A 19438-nucleotide genomic window follows, 5' to 3' on the forward strand; every position below is an offset into this window, starting at 1 on the left:
CCAATGAATCAATAATCAATGTCTCTGCTAACAAGTTCGGTCTGTGTATCGGACCCTGATACTCAGTCCCACACACACCGTCCTACTGCCCAAAACACTCACCACAGCACCAAATGTGGATTAATCCGCCACTGAAAATAGTCCCCAGCAAACACTCTAAGTAATGTCTGAGTAGCATTTTCTACAGTGACCAGGAAATTATTGTTGTAGGAAATTAATGAGAAAGATATTAAATTAATAAAAACTGTTTTTAAACAATTTAAAAATAAATTCTACTAATAATTTCATTTTTGAAAATTTTATTTTCAGTATGAACCAGCTGTCTTGAGGACAAAGGCCAGAGACAGGGTCTATCCTTTAATGATCAGAAAATGAGATGCAGCACATGTAGCTAATTTAAGAAATGTTTGTATTTATTTCAAAGGGTATAATTTATTTTTCTTTGCTCCAATGGGTCTGAAAATTGTTTTATAATGCTAATAATAATAGGTAGCCTAATAAATTATATATTTTTTTACAACACAACAAAGTCCTTTGCTGAATTAAGATATATCAAATATGAAACTATAAGTACAAAATAATAAAATAATAATACAATGAAGAAATAAATGCAATATCAAATAAGAAAAACAAACAAACATACACACATTAAAAAAATCAAATACATAAAATCCAAGAAAATAAAAAAATTCAAAATATTATAAAACAAAATAAAATAAAAAGATAGGGCAACCGGGGAGACAAATTACCTTAAAGTAAAATGTACAAAATAAAATAAAATTATATTAAATAAAATTTACAAAATTTTACAAATGCAATATTCAAACACAACAAAGTACAAAAATAAAGATATACAAGGTAAATATGTACATATAATAACATATTTACCTGGAGTTGAGAATGGAGAGGAAGGTGACTGAACAGGACTTGTTGAGGTGGGCTGGACTGGTTACCATGGCTACTGGCCTGGTCCTGTTCCCCTAGTGACGGTGAACCTGGATGATGTTCCTGGAAACACAAGAGGAGATGAACTGAAATACTCTGCATTCATGGACATAATCATGAACCAGAGTCGGTTTCAAAAAATTATTCTCTCAGAAAAACTCTGAAGAAAAAACTCTGTGTTCATCCTCATCAGCACAAACCCACAAAAGAAATACACACAAATACACACTCTCACTGGACGCCACTAATGACAATAAACACACATTTGAGGCTTTGTGATGGAAAACCAAATATTATGGTACAAAAAAATGAATGAGCCTTGATGAAAAGCATAAAAACAGAAATGTGTGGTTCTTTGCAGCAGGTGTTGGTAAAAAACAAAACAAATACAAAGCTCTGTCAAACTTCTTGTGCCTGAGAAACGGTTGTTAAAACATTAATCTATCACTGGAAGAACGGCCGGTTATCAAAGCCCAGTCTCTGCGCCTCACGCTTTGTTTAAGTGGGACCAGCAGCAGAAGCCAGAGTTTGAAGTGGGGCTCTTAAGAAGAAAAACAGCCGTGTTATTAACCACACCACCGCCAGCCAAGATCCCATTACCACCAAAACCCAGCGGCCCCATCCTCAATCATCCCCCTCTCCAACACGCTCAGTCTATCTGACTCGCTCCCTATTCCCTCATCCTCTCTGAATGTTTCTGCTGTTTGCCAGACGCTTTTCTCCTCCCGCTCTGTCTCTGTCTCTCCTTTCTCTCCATTGCCCTCATTTTTACTTCACCTACACCTTAATGTTAAGGAAGGAAATATCTTAATGTCTTTAGTCTTTTCTTGTAAAAGCAAAAGTGAATAACGTGGCAACAGCAAAGAGACGTTTATCTGTGTTAACAAAGGCCCTCGTCCCAACTCTGAATAACATTCTGCTGCCTGGTTTAATAAAAACACTGAGTGACATTTATAAGCAAAATCTCAAACATAGACTGTAGCTAGTGCAGCTCTGTTCATAGAAACCTGGTCCACTGCTGCCAGATGTTTGCTAAGTTTACAGTGAATGAAACATCTGATGGACCAAACAGATCAGACAACTGTGTACGTCATGAAATCTGACAATCCAGTGGTGTCCAGATGCCAACAAACAAAGATGGCGACACATGTTAAAGCCTAGAGTAAATAACAAAAACTACAGTAGGTCTGAAAAGAGAACAGAGAACGACACACGGACAAAGAGAACGGAAGATGAAAACTCAGGAGATTCTTACCATCTCCATTTCTGTGCTGGTTCTGCAACGTCCCAGAGGGCCGAAGTCTCCCTGAGCCAGCACCCCGGTCTGATGACTCTGCCTCAGGCCTCGCGCTCCGCTCTGCTGGCTGGACGTCACAAACAAACACATACGCCACATCACACATACGCCACAGTACATCTCCATCCAGTGTAAGACTTTCATCTGTTTCACTAATAAGAGACATGGAAGGACTGCAGCTGGTTAACTTACAGAAATGTTAATAAATGTGAGCTGTGCTTATAAATGCAAAATAAATAAATAAAATAAAAGTAAGTCAGCAAAAGTAGTAAAAGTCTTGCATCCTCCCGAGGTAGAAGATTTTGCAGTGACAACTATAAACCCCATTAAACCTCCCACAAAGACAGTATACAGTGCACCGCTGCTGCTGTCCCAACCCCCCCTAAGTGGGGCCCCTGATGGTGTGTGCCTAACCATTATCTGCATGTGAGGTGTTTAGGGAACATCTGTAAATTGGAGCATCTACCTACAGTGTAGTCTGCATATGAGGCATTCAGGGGATATCTGTAAATTGTAATTTTTTTTGTCATTGTCATTTGATAAATAGTTTACAGCACTTCAAGCAGAGGTAATGGACCAGTCTACGATATAACTTTGGTCTGATAATGTACTGTCATTCTTTGGACTATGATAAACACGGCTGCAGTAATTTAAGCATCTTCACCTTTGGTGGTGGAGGTGTTGGTGGAGCCCTCGGCGAGGAGACAGAGGCCGGATCACCCCCCTGTGACGGCCTCGTGGGGAAAGGTCACGCTTGTAGTCCCTTCCTGCTGGAGACGTGGGTCGGGAGAGAGGGGAGAGCAGGGAGAGGTGTCCCCTCCTGGGGGAGAGGTCTCGCCGGTATCCCCCCGCAGCCCCCAGGTCTCTCTTGGGGGAGATGTGACGCAGAGGAGAGATGTCCCGTCGGGGTGAGAGATGTCCGGCACGGGGTGAGAGGTCACGATGCGGGGACAGGTACCGGCGGGCCGAGGGTGAGGACGAAGGGGAAATGGGGGACGGGCAGCCAGAGTGGTCCAGCCCGGGCGAGGACAAGCGGGAGGAGGGGGAGGAGAGGTCTGGGGAGGGGACGGGGAGGTCTTCATCCATGGAGGAGGAGGGTGGAACCAGCAGCCTGCTGCCCTGCGGCCTCTGCAGGCCTCTGTGGTACTCCTGACTGAGCCCCCCTCCGGCCGGGTCGCTGGGCGGAGCCTGAGACGTGATCTGGATGCTCGGCACCGTGGTGAAGTAGCCAAACAGCGGAGGCTTGTTGGTGTTTCCCAGCAGGTCGGAGGCCGAGGGCTGGGACAAGTGAGGAGAAGGGTGGGAGGCGGCCACAGCTGTGATGGACAGGGAGGGCAGGCCATAAGGCTGCGGGCTGGTGGAGCGTGAGCGAGTCTTTGGAGTGGAGTCGCCGTCGTAGTCGTCCTCTTCGTCATCGTCATCGTCAACCTCATCGCCATCCTCCTCGCCGCCCTCTGAGTCGTCTGCATCTGAGAACTGGTGCTCCGCCATCACTGCTCGGGTCATCTTCTCTGACCTCTGACCTTCATCTCCCACATCTGCAACAAGAGGAGGAAGACAGGAAAGAGGCAGAAAGAGAAGATGAGGACGAAGAAGAGGAGGAGGAGCAGGAGGGACGGAGTTTGAGGGAGGAAGAGGAGGAAAATGAAATTAGAAGAAGAAGAGGGAGAAGAAAAAGGGAGGGAAAAAATAAAGCAGAGGAGGAAGAAGTGAAAGCAGAGGATGCAGAAGATGGAGGAGAAGAGAAAGGGAAAAAAGAACAGATGAATAAAAAGAAGAGGAGAAAAGAAAAGTAAAAGAAAGGAAGCAGAAAAAAGAGAAAAGAAAGAAAAGGAGAAGGTGGAAGAAAGGTAAGAAGAAAGGATGAGAGGAAGGGGAAGGAGAAGAAGAAGAAGAGACGGATAAGTTGAGACAGAGAATCGTTTTCTATGAATATGTGGTAACAAAGTTTGGATGTGAATTAAAACACCAGTGAAACCAAATTCCCACCAGCTCAAAGCAATAAAATATAAAACACAATAAAACAAAGTTATTTGAGACCAAACCCTCGACGCTGGTCTCCGTGCAGGACGGACGCTGCCAGAGACTCTGTACAGTAGCTGCAGTTACTGCTGGCAGGTAACCAACCACCACTTTATCATAAAACTCAGCTGATTGGCCGATGACTGAGCCAAACAACAACAAAAAAAAGTTGTTTTGCTGTTGTGATGCTTCAGAGTAGAGAGTCAAGTTTTTCAGAGGAGGCCAGAAAACAGAGTCTAAAAATATTGATATGATTATATTTTCTCCTCCTCTCTTTTTTAAACTTCTTTTCATTCTGTTTTCTTCTTTCCGTCACTTTTATTTGTCTCTCCTGGACGTCCTCCAGACACAGCGTGGAGAGGCAGCAGCCGTTTGGAGTTAATAAACTGTATTTAGACGACTGCTTCGAGCGGAAATCAGATCCACTAACACTGGGCTACTTTTCCAGTTAGTCTCTCATATACAACAGTTTTTCACAGACCACAACTGTTTATGTCTTCAGTGCTCACTGACTTTCTGTAGCTCTCTCTCTCTCTCTCTCTCACTCTCTTTCCCAAAAGCCCCTGCGCATGTGTGGGTTCGTGTCCCAATTAAAAGCCGAGCCAACACACACACACCGGGGGTCCACTGAAGTAAAATTTAATTTGGTGGTCTACATGGTGGGAAATTACCACCAGCTACCAGTCAGATGTTGGTACTGTAGGAGCCAACAGCCTCCATCTGAGTCGTCTCATCAACCTTCAATTGGAGGCTTTTATTCTGAAACACCTGTTTGCAGTAAAAGTGGTTGGCTCCTTTTTTCACTGTCAGTTTCCTGGTGATGAACATGGTCGTGCTTTGGATACAAACTCTCGACTTAATTTGTGGGATTTGTTGACAGTGAGACAAGACAGTGAGACGAGTGCTGCCCAGGAAGACAACTGTTGGACATGTTGTTGTTATTGATGGTGAAAACTCTAAATTACATCAAATGAATCCCACTAATTTCCATCTTCATTATCAGGTCATCAAAAGATTAATGTGACGCTGAAGCTGTTCAGGACCCGTCACAGAGACAGCTGACGAGAATTCATTATTTGTGAATATTTCATGGGAAATCACGTTCATCCCTTTCAGCCCACAACATCTTCCCCAGTAATAATTTTCAGATTATTTCCATATCAGATGATTAAAGGGACGCTAGACTCCTTGGCTTAAGATCCTGAGCTCCGGCGTGTCGGCAGTCAGAGGCAATGAATGGAAAATATTTTTTCTATCTCTTAGTAACTGATGGAAAATAAAATTGTGACCTTAACATTTTTCCTGGAGATGTTCTTTGGAATATTTTAATATAATAAAAGACTCCAAACGGCGGACGGATGTTTTTTTTTTTTTAAGGTTGCTTGTGTGTCCAGGGTGGTTGTTTGACATGAGCCCCGGCTGTCAGGATGAGCTCTGCTTTCCATTACACTAATTGTCCCTGTACGGCCGCAGCGAGCCAAAGACACGGCAGGCAGCACTCAACAAGACAGCAGCTCCTCCAGTGTGTGTGTGTGTGTGTGTGTGTGTGTGTGTGTGTGTGTGTGTGTGTGTGTGTGTGTGTGTGTCTGTTTTAGTCACTTGAGTGTATTCCTACCTCCTTCGTCTGCCTCGGTGTCCTCAACCGAAGACATGGAGACCCCCAACTCCAGACACTTTTTCATATGAGCCTTAGACTTCATGTGCTTGGTCAGGTTTCCTACAAAACACACACACACACACACACACACACACACACACACACACACACACACACACACACCATTTAATGACCCTTCAATGAGTCTCAATGGAAACCAGAGCTCGTTTGGCTGCATCAACATGAGTGAAAAAGAAAGATGGTGGATGGAATGGAAACAGAGGCAGTGGAAATAAAAAAGAGTGAGACCACAAAATACAATTTACAAATGACATATAATTTATACATAATGTAATTTAATGATAAAATTACTAAACTTGGTCTGAACTCTGCTTCAGCTGGTCGGAGTTTGAAAGTCTATCAGGCAGGTAACAGCTTTTTATTAAAGCTCAGTGATTCAGCAGCTTCAGCCTCTGATACGATGGAGGTTCATGTCTGATCACAGCTGCAGAAAATGTCTCATGTTTATTCATTTAACCACTAAGTCTACCACTAACTACCACTATATTTTTAGTGTCTAATTTAATCTAACCCTATTATTTTTCTATTTCTTTCTTTCTTCCCAAAAAAATAAAATTTCACTCTCATTGTTTATAACAGATTAAAAAAGGAGAAAAATGGTCCTGACCAAAAAACAAAACCAACTGAAAATGTGATCTTGTGTCAAAAGAGAGTTTTAGGGAACCTGGATGATCAAAATATTTAAGCAAATTTATGAGATAACAATGGAGCATTTGTAATTTTCTATAATGAACGCAGTAAAACTGATGATGAATCCCAGCACAGAGCATCAGCTGATGGTAAAAATGAAGCCCGACCTTTCGTCTTGAAGGCGAAGTTGCAGAACTTGCAGACGTACGGCCGGACGTCGGTGTGTGTCCGGATGTGCTTCTTCAGCATGCTGGGTTTCTTACAGCGGATGCCACATTCCTCGCAGATGTATTTCCCTCGACCACGACCGCGAACGTAAACATAGTCCTCGTTGGATTTGTACCTGGGAGAAAGAACAAGTGACACAGACTGTATGGTGATGCGTGTGTTTTTAAAGTGGAGTTATGACATGAATCAGTCCGAATAATTAGTGCAGAGCGTTCATTTAAGATTATCACCTCAAAATTACACAAAATTAACTATTTAATGTTTGTTATTATTCAAACCAAGTCTAATAGAGTTGAACGGCTCCACTACAGCAGGTTGGGATTCACTTCATTTCACCAGACTTTATTCGCTCCCTGCAGGGAAATTAAAAAATAAAAAACTCTCTCTCTTTGTGTCTCTGTGTGTCCTCCACAGAGAGGTCAGAGGTCACGGTCAGCAGCCCTGCAGCTGGTACAGACTCAGTGTCACGCTCTAGGACACAGATGCTTGCTGACAAAGAGGTTCTGCTTAAATAAGGCTGAAATCAGGTTTCCTCTGCTCACATGCAGCCGTGAGCATCAGGGACAAAAGAGACCTGAGAGGGCTCCGAGGGTTCCGAGGGCTCCGAGGGCGTGGCTTCAATCTGGATCCAACAACACATCAACTCTGACAACAATGTGTAACCAATCTAATCCCAGAGTAACTGGAAGCAACAGAATGTTCATGGACAACTACCCTGCTCTGCTGCTGGAGGATGCTGTAAAATGTGCTGCTGATGGGGAACAGGAGCTTTTTCATCTCCAAACGCTGACGTGATGTGTAACACAAGTTCAGGAGGAGATGTGCGTGAGTAAAATGACCCAGTGTTCTGATCAGTTCTTCAGAAGCTCCTCTGATCATTGAGGCCTGAAGGAAGTGTTCAGATCAAACTGGAAAAAACTCCCTCTGTAGTTGACCTGGTCATAACCCACAGACACACTCAACTTTGTTTCAAGGGGTCACAAGCTAAAACAGGAACCAATGCAGCGTTCCACCTCTGGGTTCTGTGCTCATAGTCTTCATTCTTCTCCTTCTTGTCTAAAAAAAGACAACCACAGTCCTCATTCCAGTCCCACTTATTCTTTTACATGTCTTCTTTTTTTTAAAAACATCCCTGTCAGACATGATTTTCTGTCCCAAATGAGGCTTCGAGTGAAACAGCGGACACTTGGCAGCGAGATCAGTGCACGTCTACATGAGTCTGTCTGTCATGGGGGGAAATTACCACCAACCACCAGTTAAATGCTGGTAAATGTTGTCTGTCTTTCCTCCGCCGCAGAAGCATCACATTCAGGCTCATGAAAAAAAAGAATCTGTTATTTTCTTTGTGGTTGAATAGTGAAAATGGCTGGTGAATTGTGTCGTTTCCTGTCCTGTCTGCAGTGGCTGGAGGACTGGGTAATGGGTAGTTCAGGGCCTCATGTGTTAGAGGAGGTCGAGTATCAGGTACATCAAACATCGGCGAGGGGGAGATTTGTCTTTCAACGTGCACGGCAGAGCGAGAAGCACCTCTGGACGCTCGTCTGAGACGAGACGTTTACACAGCTGCGGCCAGTTGAAAATGAATCACCGTGATGATTGTTTTGTTTTATTCTATTTTATTCGCCACACACGGTAAGATCATAAAGCAGATTTGCTTTCAGGGCGACTTCACAGGAGCCAAGTTTTATTTCATCTAGAAAGATTTCAAACCTGTCGTTAAACAAGCGTTAGTGTGTGTGTTTTTGTGAGTCTGTTTAGGACTTGTATGCATACTCTTTATGTAAATGCATGTGTGTGTGTGTGTGTGTGTGTGTGTGTATGTGTTTTTTCCTGCCCGCCTTGTTTGTATGCTTTTATCCACTTATCGCTTCTAAAGTATCCTTTGGGGACAAAAGAGATTTACTTCACTGTCTGCTGCATTTAATAACTCCTTGTGTATGTGTGTGTGTTTGTGTGTGTGTGCGTGCACGTATGGGAATATTTACATGTTTGTGTGTATGTGCACCGTCTGTTCCATCCAGTAACCTTGGTCGTATTGGCTCAACAGTAAGACTATAAAATATTATGATACTGCAGGAATGTGTCTCACTGCAGGGTTTGTAGCTTTAATGTCCTCAGACAGCCTAAATTTGACCATTTAATGTACATTTAAGGACAACTTCCTGAGCTTTCTACGTGGAAAATGAGCTTCATGTTACTTTAATAACATCATAATTAATAAGTAATGGGTCCTCCTGGCTTCATTTTTATCAAACAAAAACTTTTATTGCCTTGAAATCCCTTTTGGATCACATCCCGCCAATATTAAAGCTCCACACAGTCTAAAGGTAGATGTCCATGTGTTTGTGATTATAAAGCAGGTCTAGGTTCTATATTAACACTGTGAAAGTATCAAAGCCTCAGTCCACAGAGAAATGCACACAGCCTGTATTCAGAAACTGAGCCTTAAAACCAGCCGTCAGGACTTCTGGAACTTTGTGATGTCACAACAAAGCAGTCATCGCCCTCAGCCACGCTCTAAGCCCCGCCCACCTAGACCCACCATCCATGTTTACCTGAAATCTGCTGTATTTTCATTGGATCACTCAGAAAACAGTTAGCCAATCAGAAGAGAGGCTCAGATCCTCTCTTCTGATTGGCCGACTGACCCGTTGTTACTAGAGCTCCAGAGAGAAGCCTGAGAGAGGAGATGTAAAACTACACTGAGATGGTTTTTGGTTCTTAAACCACAGATATATCTTCTGATGGAGGGCAACACTTCAGATAAAACACTGGAGAAGTTAAAATATGGAGCTTTAAATCTGAGTTCCAGCAGTGACACCAATACATAGAAATCTCTCAGTTTTTTTTTAATTTAACAACAGAAGCCAAAGTTTTCAAAAACTAAATCTAAACACAAAGAGATTTGCCTGAATATAAAACTGTCAAAAATGTCAAAACTGTGATTTACATACTTGAATCTAATCTGAGGAAGCTTTCACTACATGACAGGTTTTGATACTTGGTGATACGGACACATTTCACTCACTATCAGAAGAGTATTGGGGTTTGAAAGAGATGACAGTAAAGTTATTTTCTGTTTCTCATCTAACTTCTTTAGGTCCATTCACAAGCTTTGTTTTCATGTTCAAGAAGCAAAATCTCAAAAAAAAAATAAACTATATATATTATCAAGAAGTAATAGAGATGCATCAATCATAATGCAAACAAAAGTTTAAATTGCAGTTATAGATATTATTATAGAAAATTAAGTGCTGATTACTAAATAAAAAATAAAGTAAAATAAAAGTTATTATGTGAGTGGGATACTTGTTATAAAACACAACAAATCTAAAAAAATAAATAATAACATAAAATAATTAAAAAGTTGCTGATAGTGGAGCAAGTAATGAGGGACAGATCCCACTTCACACCCGTCTATAAAAGTGAGCACAAGAATTACGGAAGTCGACGTCCAATTACAGCGATGCTCAAGTCGTCAGCCGCTGATGGGTTTACCAGGTTCTCTCACTCTCACAAATTAAGCCCAAAGAATAGGCTGTGAAAAGGATCAGACTTTTTTTTTCCTCATATACCTAAGAAGATTTTCTAATTAATTGTGATCAAACGGTTGTAAAAGTTCACACAGAGGACGTCAGTGTTCAGACAGCTCAGTATTCAGAGTCAGAGGCTCCTGGTTGTGAGCAGAGAGCAGCGGCTGTAAATGGAGGAGTTCAGATGTCTGAGGTTCTTGTTCAGCCTCAGATGAAGCTCACAGCTTTCGTTAGACCTCTTAAACCAGCCTTTCCCTAATGCTTCACTTCTAGTGTCTGCTGTATTTCATTTTCATTTATTTCTGTTCTTATGTTACAACCTCATTGTCTCATTGTTTTACTTCTGGATACATTTCTCTTATTTTTTTCCATTTTTTACTGTTTTATTTTTTTGATTAATTCTTAATCTGATCATGTAAATCAGCTTGTCACCTTGTTGTGATCAGCTCTGGATAAAAATGTTCCTATAATGGATGATACTGTGTCTGCTAAAAATAAGAAACAGCAGAAACGTCTGGCAATAACCGAGCTCGCTGTGACACTCAGACATCACTTTAATCAGTAAGTTGATTGATTGATTCTTCAATCAGAAAGGTACCTTTAAGGTTTGGAATCAGGTTCCTCAGTTTCAGCTTGTAACATTAGAAATCCAACATCTCAATCACTGTCAAAATCTAAGCAGCAGAAGTGCGGTCTGTGCTTTCTCCTCCAACAAAGACACCAAACATGTTGCTGAAATACAGTCAGTAATTTTCCCCCATTTGTTTGGACTCATCACAGATAATGAAGATTGAGCTTTTGTACACAATTTGAAGAATCCGGGATTCAGAGGATCATTTCAAAACACTGATAAAATCATATTAAATACACTACAATTTACTGAAATTACTGTCTATTATATGTTTCTATGTTTAAATTGTTTGGCAGACAATTTACGTTCTAGCAGTAAAGTCCATTATCAGTTGCAAAAACTAAACAGAATTCTATAGACTTTCAGTAATGGACTATCAATCTCTTTCTGCTCTTCAGCCCACTTTTCTCAGAAGCCAAATCTAAAGAAATTCCCTCAAGGTGGGCTTGAGGTCTCACATTCAAGAGGCCAAAAAATTCCCTTACAGTGGATGGACAGACAACCTGAAAACATAATGACTCCATAATAAAGACTGAACTGCACTGCAAGAAAATGTGTAATATTAATCTACACTACAATTGTGATCACATGGTGGTGGTGGGGGCCTGTGGCCTTTTGCTGCATGTCATCCCCTCTCCCTCTCCCCAACTTTCCTGTCTCTGTCACTGCAGCTATAATAAAGGCATAAAACAGACGTTTGGACGTACCCGCCTTCGAAGATCTTGATACGGGTCGGTTCGGTGGTGGGCTGTTTGACCGACACTTCCTTCTCTACCTGCTCCTCCTTTGAACGGTCCCACGACACCACTCCCTTCATCTTCCTCCCAAAATGACTGATGTCGACAGGCATCAGCTCTGGTTTCAACTGCAGAGACGAGGGAGGAACAAGGAAACAGAGGCATGAAGGACAGAGCAGAAGGATACATGCATGTTTCAGACTTGTATTTACATCATTACAGGACGTACCTGATCAAACCTCAGCTTCCAGGCCACAGATGACACCAGTTTTCCAGAGCTGGGTGGCGACATAGCTGCTGTTGTGTACATCAAATCAGTGTTTCTCCTCTGTTTGGACCGCAGCAGGGCCAGTGCAACCTTGGTGCTGAGGTTCAGAGGATTGGGATTGTAAGAGTTTACACACCATGAACTGTAGACGGAGCTACGCAGAGCAGCCTGGGTGCTGTTGGGTTTGGTGTATTTCAGGAAACACCAGCTGACTCTGCTCATAGTGCGCAGGCTAGGGAACTGGAAAAACTGCTGGACATCAGCCACATCTGTGAGCAGCAGAGTCTGGCCCACTGTTCCGGACTGTTGGTTAGCAGCAGCTAGCTGAACCAGCATGCTGACAGGGAGTTTATTGGGTGCAGGCTGCTTTGTGTTGTCAGTATCTTCTGCATCATTGGACGAGACCATGGACTGGGGGCTAGAGTTGGGCTCTGGAGCTGAATCGTCCACATCAAGCTCCTCTGGGGAGTCCCGGCCACCAGAAGCTGGGGAACGGTCTGTGACAATCTGAAGAGGAGGGGTGAAGCTCTCAGGCCGAGGCACATCAGGGAGGTGTGGGGCAGAGGAACGGACAGGAATGGCAATCTTGGTGGCAACAGGGAACTCGCTTAGTGGTGGAGAAGAGGACATCCTTTCAGAATCATCCATGGAGCCCTCGCTCTTCAGACGGACTCGCTGACCTCTGCCTTGCCTCTTGTCAGGACTGCTTTCAGTTCCACTCAGCTCCACGGCACTCATCTCCTTGACAATCTGTCCATACATCCTCTCCTCCTTCACTCTTTTCTGCTGCTTAGTCTCGATGAAGAGCTCCAGGGAGCTGGCAGGGGAAAGCATACGCTTGCTGCCGCCGATGCCAGACCCTGAGGCATCTGTGGTTGATATGGTGCCTGACGTTAGAGACAGTGGGATCCCTGTGTTCAGACGTTGTTCCGGCAGTGAATCTGGAACCTTCCAGAGTGGGTAGCGGAGCACTGTGCCATCGGTCTGTCCCAGGAAGTGCGATAGGTTGAAACCTGTTCCGCTTATGCCTCCTCCAATTCCTCCAGTTGGTTTGCTGACACTCGCAACACCAACTGGAGGGGGCATGTTGCTGTTGTCAGCACTGGCTAAGCTTAACTCTTGTGCTCCACTGCCATGGGTAGCTATAAGTTGACTAACACTGGTGTACATAACACTACCAAATGATGGCACATGGGTTTGGATCCGCACAGGAACCAGCATGCCAGGCAGAGAAGCCTGGGATCCCAGGTTCTGGGTGGCAAAGACAGGTTGGATCTGCTGCAGAAGCATAGAGGTGGTGGTGGAGCTGGGCAGGGAGAGCTTGGAGGAGAGAGAGCCAAAGTTCTGCTGTTGCTGGGACAGAGGAGAAGTGCGAGATGCAAAAGAGGAGGAGTACATCTGAGAGCTTGGATTTTCTGATTTGCCATCAAGAGACTGCTGATCGTGGATTTGCTGCAGGGAGTGGAGTTGCTGTTGTTTGTGTGTTGGGTGTCCAGGCAGGGCGCCTGGTGATCTGATGTGGAGTTTTTGTAGTTGCTGCTGGGAAAGCTGCTGTCTGGGTGTCTGCCCGGCCTCCTGACTCCAGAATAGACCTGGCTGCTGGAATGAAAGGAAGGGGGGGCCACTCTGGTACTGCTGGATTACTTCCTTGTTCATGACCTCATGACCTGGATGTTCTCCCTCAGACGATGAACTCTGGGCCTGCAGACGATGCTGTTGGGACCTATTAAGAAGAAAGGTTCAATATTCTTATTATTATAATTATTATTATACATAATACAACAAATCATGGCTTGGCTAAATAGTATAGGCAATAGCAAATATTGAAGGACTAGGAGCAGTGATGAATACTCATAAATTTTCACTTTATATTGTCCGAATTGTCCATTACTGATTTAAGGGCTGCATAAGGAAACCCAGACTTTCTTACCTGCCATAGAGTGGTTCGTCCTGCAGGCTGTCCTCACTGATACTCTGCTGGAGGAGATGCTGGTGGTGCTGTTGGTGTTGGTGAGATCCTATACCTGTGCATAAAACATAAGAATATATTGCATTTTGTAATGAAATTCTTCCCTGCAAAATGAGCCCCATCTGCTATTCCCACATTTTGGTACTGTAAATTCATTGGGCTGAATGTGGTCCAAACACTTCAAACCCTGCCTAACTTACTGAGCAGAGAAACAGCAACCATGTTATCATGATACTGTTTATATCAAAGAATTGGAGGAGTATCATAAATATTTGAGCATCTATGGTTTGAGTTCTTGATTCAGCCTTGGTGTGTCTTAACAAATCATATATAATACTACATCATAGGTTAGTACAGTAATACAAGGCTTACCACCAGCACTACTGCCAACTCTCTTGGTTCTGCCGGCTACATCGCTGCTGCTGTGAGGGGATCCTGTCGGTCCAGACCATACCCCATGTTCCAAACTCTCCTGTTTGATTGACATTTCAGCCCCCACTGGTTCCTGGGAAACTGCCTCTGGATAAACACTTAGTGAAGCCTGTCAAATGTGTGTGCAAAGGAGTAGAGTGGGTCAGTCATTTATGAAATACAATAACGTGATAGTTAGTGTGTAAGGAAATTTGGTGGAGGTGCCAAGACGGACAGTTTTTAGTGCCTTTCTAAGCCACCTTTTTCATACAGAGTACATATGTGCTCATACTAAAGAACAACAATCGACAACTTCTGATCCATTTGTAAACAATAACTATAGTAGTGAGTGTTTTATACTACCTGTCGGACAAGATATCCACGCCGGCGTTCCTTCATTGCGGAGGCACTGGAGTATAGTTCTCCCTGTCTGGAGGAGGACAAGCTTCCATAATCAAAGGATTTGCTGCGCATCTCAGGCAACTCTGTGGGCAGCGTGCACGGCGCCTGCTCTGATGAAGACCTCCTCATCTCTCTTTGCTGGTGGTGGCTGGAATGACCACTGCCAGGTACTGTAAGGAACTCCGACTGCTTTGCTCCACCACCGGAGGTTAACGAGTCATCCTGGTTCAGATCACAAATAAAAGTGTAATTTTTCCTACTTTGTTTGAAATTGGAAGCATTTTGCAGGGGCTGCATGAGAATATGTATATGCAAATATGATAAAGCATTGATAATATACCAAAACCATTGTAGGAATACTGCAAACAGAGCATGCAGGAAAAACTAAATGGAAACTGCTGGAGAAGTAGTTCAGACACTTGAAAATACTATACTTAAAACAAGGTACCTGTTTGGTAGGTGAGATAGATTTGAGGCCTTCATCTCTGTCAAATGACATGGAGAAGGAAGAGGAGTGGGACAGGTTGCTCTCCTGACTGGGGCTGCGAGAAAGGCTGGTGCAGGTTGACTCAAAGCTGGATTCCCCAGACGAGTGCTCCATGTCCGTCAGGCGCAGCCTCTTCTTCTTGGGCGGAAGCTTTTCTGACGGCATCTGGGAGAGTGTGTCACTCCTCTGTGGCAGTTGAAACTCCTCAACATGCTGCTGCTGCTTCTCTGACTCCTTGGCCATCTGAGCTTCTGTATCTTTCTCAGGCTTGTCTGGCTCCTCTGTCACCCTGATCTCAGGAACTTGGATGTTAGGCTGTCGGACTAGTTTGTGTGGGATGTGATAAGGCTGGCCAGGTGAGGCTGCAGCTGATGAAGATGAAAGGGAGGCCAGGTCACTGTCACTTTGCAGCTGCTGCTCTGTGCTCTCTGTCCTCAGAAGGGCAGATTCAGGGCTCAGAGCATCTTCAAAGATCTCCGTGTCAGACTGCTCAGAGTACTGGCTAGGTGGACCTTTATCTGAAGGCTGATATCCTGGGTGCTCAAAGGACTCTGACTTCTCAAAGGAATTTGGCCGGCTGAGGGAGTTGGTGTGTTGGATGACTGATATGACATTCCCAGCTGCCTTCCTGCCCTCAGAGTCAGGAAACAATGCAATGTCCTCAGAACACATGCTGGCACAGGTATCGAAGCTGTCAGACTGGCTGTGAGCACTGTGAAGAGAGCCCTTCCCAGTTGGAGTGGCTCTTGACCCATCAAGACTACTTTGTTTAAACTCATAATCACCTATCATCTCCACTGAGCCACTACAGCTACTGTCACAGTGTCCTGGGCTATCCTCCTCATCCCCAACACTCTTCTCTTTCCTCCTTTTTCTTGTGGCTATTTCTGACATGCTAACTTTAGTACCATATGGGCTGTAGGCAATGTGTTCTGGGACTCCTGGGCTGCGCTCACCAATCTTCATACCCAGAGGTGAAGCTAAATTCTTGGGCATATGTCCATAGCCCTCAGCCTCTCCTACATGGGCTTCATTGGCTGAATGTTCAAATGCAGCCTGTCTTCTGAGTCTGCGAAGCCCTGGTGGGTAGAACACATCATCTGATGTCATCATCTCATCGAAGGAGTGGCTGCCCCGAATCCCTGGGGGGACACTGAGGTTAGGAGGGGAGGAAGTTGGCATAGAGTTACTCCTAATAAGGGGCCCAGAATCTGATGGAGGCTCGAGAAGCCCTGTACTGCTTTGACAGGGTCCTGTTGAATACTGCTTGGGGTCACCAGAGATTCCTACATCCCCTCTGAAACAGATATGATCCTCAGCTATCTTCCCCATGTCCAGACTAGCAGAACCTGACTGCTTTAGGCTAGCCAGGCTGCCTGGGTCTGGCCCTGCCATGCCCACTGTGATAGGCTGTCTGGATCTAGAGTTGGGTCGGTAGTACCATGTCCGACCAAACATAATCTCTTCGTACGTCTTGACATTAGTATTTGGAGGGCTGATCTGCTGCTCTGCACTCTCAGAGCGTGAAAAGTACCCAGAGTCTGTGCTGCCTTTGCTGTGAGGACTAAGGAGGTTCAGGGACTGGGACATGGCACAGTCAGTGTCCTGGCCTTTTTTCTCAGTCAGCCTCAGGGCCAAACGTTGTTTGATGGTGGGTGAGTCATCCAGTGAATGCGCTCTTCCACCAGCTTGTGATGCCAACATGTGATGTGACCCCTTTATGTCCTGAAAGGGTGGGCACTCCATCCCTGTGGAGGGGACTCCCCCCGGCCTGGGGACAATAAGGATAGGCACTTTCATAGATCCCACAGGCAGCTCTTCAGCTGAGTCTGCATATGCTGGTTCCACACCACCTATAAAGTGAGTAAGAGTGGCGCATAGTACAGAGTAAAGTAGAAAAGGTTAGGTTAGAATTAATCAAAAATTGGAGCAGAAAAAGTGAATAAATGTAGTTGAAAGTCAGGCAGTGTACAATAAAAATCTAAATCTATTACTGTAAACTGACAATATGTATATATTTTAAATATTTTAGGTTACACTTATTAAGAAAAGTCCATAATGAGCAGTACTTAATGCATCAAAAACCTTAACACCAAGTGATTTCACTAACATACGGAATGAAACTAGCCAGAGGTCAGTAACAGGGTGTCTATAAACCAAAATGGTTTTTGAGAGACTGTGCTTGTATTGAACAGAACTATATCCAAATTTTTTAAATGTGTCTTGTTGATGAAAAATGACCTGTACTCTTGTCAGCTTCAAAGGAGATCTGTGGGATGGGGCTTTCTTTGTCCGTCAGCATGGTGGAGCCCTCCACACCTTCCTCATCTGTGTCAGTGCTCTGCTCTCCATCTGAGTGGACCTCAGCCTCGCCCACTGGCGATGCCTGGTCCATGTCCCCACTGCGGGCCACAGCTAGCTCTGAAAATGGTACAAGTCCAGCCTTGATGGCATGAGCGTGGGACTTACGATGCTTGTAAAGGTTGCTCTTGGTCTTGAAGGAAAAACCACAGGGTACACATGGATATGGCCTTTCTCCGGTATGTGAGCGGATGTGCTTCTTCAGGACACTGGGCTTGGCGCAAGCTCGGCCACAGTAGTGACAGATGTACTTCCCAGGCTTTTTCGGCTTCTGCTCCTTTTTGCTGTAGCCCTCATCTCCAGGCTCAGGGCCTGATTGAGAATACTGTCCGAAGGAGCTGGGTAAACTGGGGGATTTCTGTCGGGAAAACCTTCCTCCCCCAGCCCCATGAGGGTGAGTATGTCCCGGGTGTCCCACAGGGTACAGATCATCTGAGGGCAACTGGCCAGCAAATGGCCAGGCATGAGGCTCCAGGCCTGGTTGGGGTTTGGCTCCTGAGAGGAAGCGCTCGGTTTGGGGGTGCTGAGGGTATGGCTGGCCCAGCTGATAGGGATATCCCCTTGGGAACCCCTGAGCAAAGGGCCCTTGGGGGTCTTGAGATGGTGGGCCTCCAATGGCCCCAACTGCAGAGGGTCCAGATAGCAGCTTACCAGAGTTCCCTGTGATTGCGTACTTCTGCTGAGGAGCTGATCCCGTGGCGCCACACGGCAAACTTTCACGGTGTTTTGCCTCTGGGTCAGCGAAAGTGCTTCGTTTGGTGGTTGCAGAGGGCTCGGATGCCCACTTTCTTTGCAGAGGCACCTTCTCCTTCAACGGTTCCTTATTTGAGCATTTCTGCCCAGCGGCAGCTGATTCACGAGCCTCCATTTTCGTGAAGCTCTTCTAGGGGTTAGAAGAGGGAGGAGAGAGGGGATGGTGGGGGAGATGGGAGGGCAGGTTCTGGTGGGTTACCAGTTCCCCAATCTACCAGACATGATAGCTGAATGTTTGAGGGCTGCCGATGAGTTCACAGAAACAGGAAGTACCCATCCATTGCTTAAATAGACTGATTGTAGAGCCAGGCTGGAAACAGGAATCAGGAAGTGGAAATAAAAGGGGAGCTTTAGTGGATAACATCAGAAATGTTTCTCTCCTTTCGCCATTTTGTAAACACGCTAATGTTGGTGTGCGTTGTTTTTCTGTCCAGTTCATCTAAAGGCAGAAGGATCATTGAGTGATCTGGAGAGGGTAGAAAAATAAAGAAACATGTTTGAGGACTTGTGGAGAGTAAATCAAGGTTAACATCATAATGAATATTTTCAAAGGGTAAAGACTAACTTTTCTTCAGGTAAAAGTGCTTGTTGATCCTCTTTCTGTAGCTTCAAAGGTCATTCAGTTTTCTCAAAAAAGGACCTGCAGCAAAACAAAAGACAACAGAAGATGATCCATTCATTCAATAATCAAATTCAGTACCATGTAGCCTTTAACCTGATATCTCGCTCTTACCACAAGTTGGTTTTGAGTTGACACCTTGAAGTAATTTACAATAATATATAACATTTTAGTTCCTAAGTGCCACATACCACTACATACTTTGTTGTACAAGTGAAGACTCACTAGGTTGTAAAGAACATGCCTGATGTGCGAATGTAAATGTCATTGATTGCTCGGTTAGTTTCTTCACACTGGAATCCATCTGTGCTTTTTGCCTTTTCCACCCCTTCCTCCTCCCTCCCTACCGCCCTCCCTCCTCCTTCCACTCGGGTGAGTCACCGATGCAAAGCAAACCCACGCTGTTCCTAAAAAGACACAAAGGCTTATAAATAGCGCTGTGGAAGTGACGTTGAGTGTCATAATGT

At 44.5% G+C, this 19438-nt stretch overlaps 1 protein-coding gene across 6 annotated transcripts in view; it reads right to left on the reverse strand.

Annotated features, from left to right (window-relative positions):
- Positions 1–19438, reverse strand: part of hivep2a (HIVEP zinc finger 2a) — a 102827-nt gene that overhangs the window by 3327 nt on the left and 80062 nt on the right. For all 6 annotated transcript variants that reach the window (XM_071467240.1, XM_071467242.1, XM_071467237.1 and 3 more), the window contains 13 exons: positions 18918–18992; positions 17480–18818; positions 15200–17091; positions 14713–14973; positions 14311–14479; positions 13900–13993; positions 11931–13692; positions 11672–11829; positions 6740–6915; positions 5880–5981; positions 2907–3780; positions 2201–2309; positions 889–1008 (listed from right to left, as the gene is read on the reverse strand). In XM_071467240.1, the coding sequence (XP_071323341.1) occupies positions 889–1008; positions 2201–2309; positions 2907–3780; positions 5880–5981; positions 6740–6915; positions 11672–11829; positions 11931–13692; positions 13900–13993; positions 14311–14479; positions 14713–14973; positions 15200–17091; positions 17480–18467 (6705 nt within the window). In that variant the 5' untranslated portion in view covers positions 18468–18818; positions 18918–18992. The remainder of the gene's footprint in view (positions 1–888; positions 1009–2200; positions 2310–2906; positions 3781–5879; positions 5982–6739; positions 6916–11671; positions 11830–11930; positions 13693–13899; positions 13994–14310; positions 14480–14712; positions 14974–15199; positions 17092–17479; positions 18819–18917; positions 18993–19438) is intronic.

This window comes from Trachinotus anak, unplaced genomic scaffold (genome assembly GCF_046630095.1).
Source record: "Trachinotus anak isolate AG129_WGS33_773 ecotype Australia unplaced genomic scaffold, CSIRO_AGI_Tana_v1 ptg000031l, whole genome shotgun sequence".
NCBI classification, from domain to species: domain Eukaryota; kingdom Metazoa; phylum Chordata; class Actinopteri; order Carangiformes; family Carangidae; genus Trachinotus; species Trachinotus anak.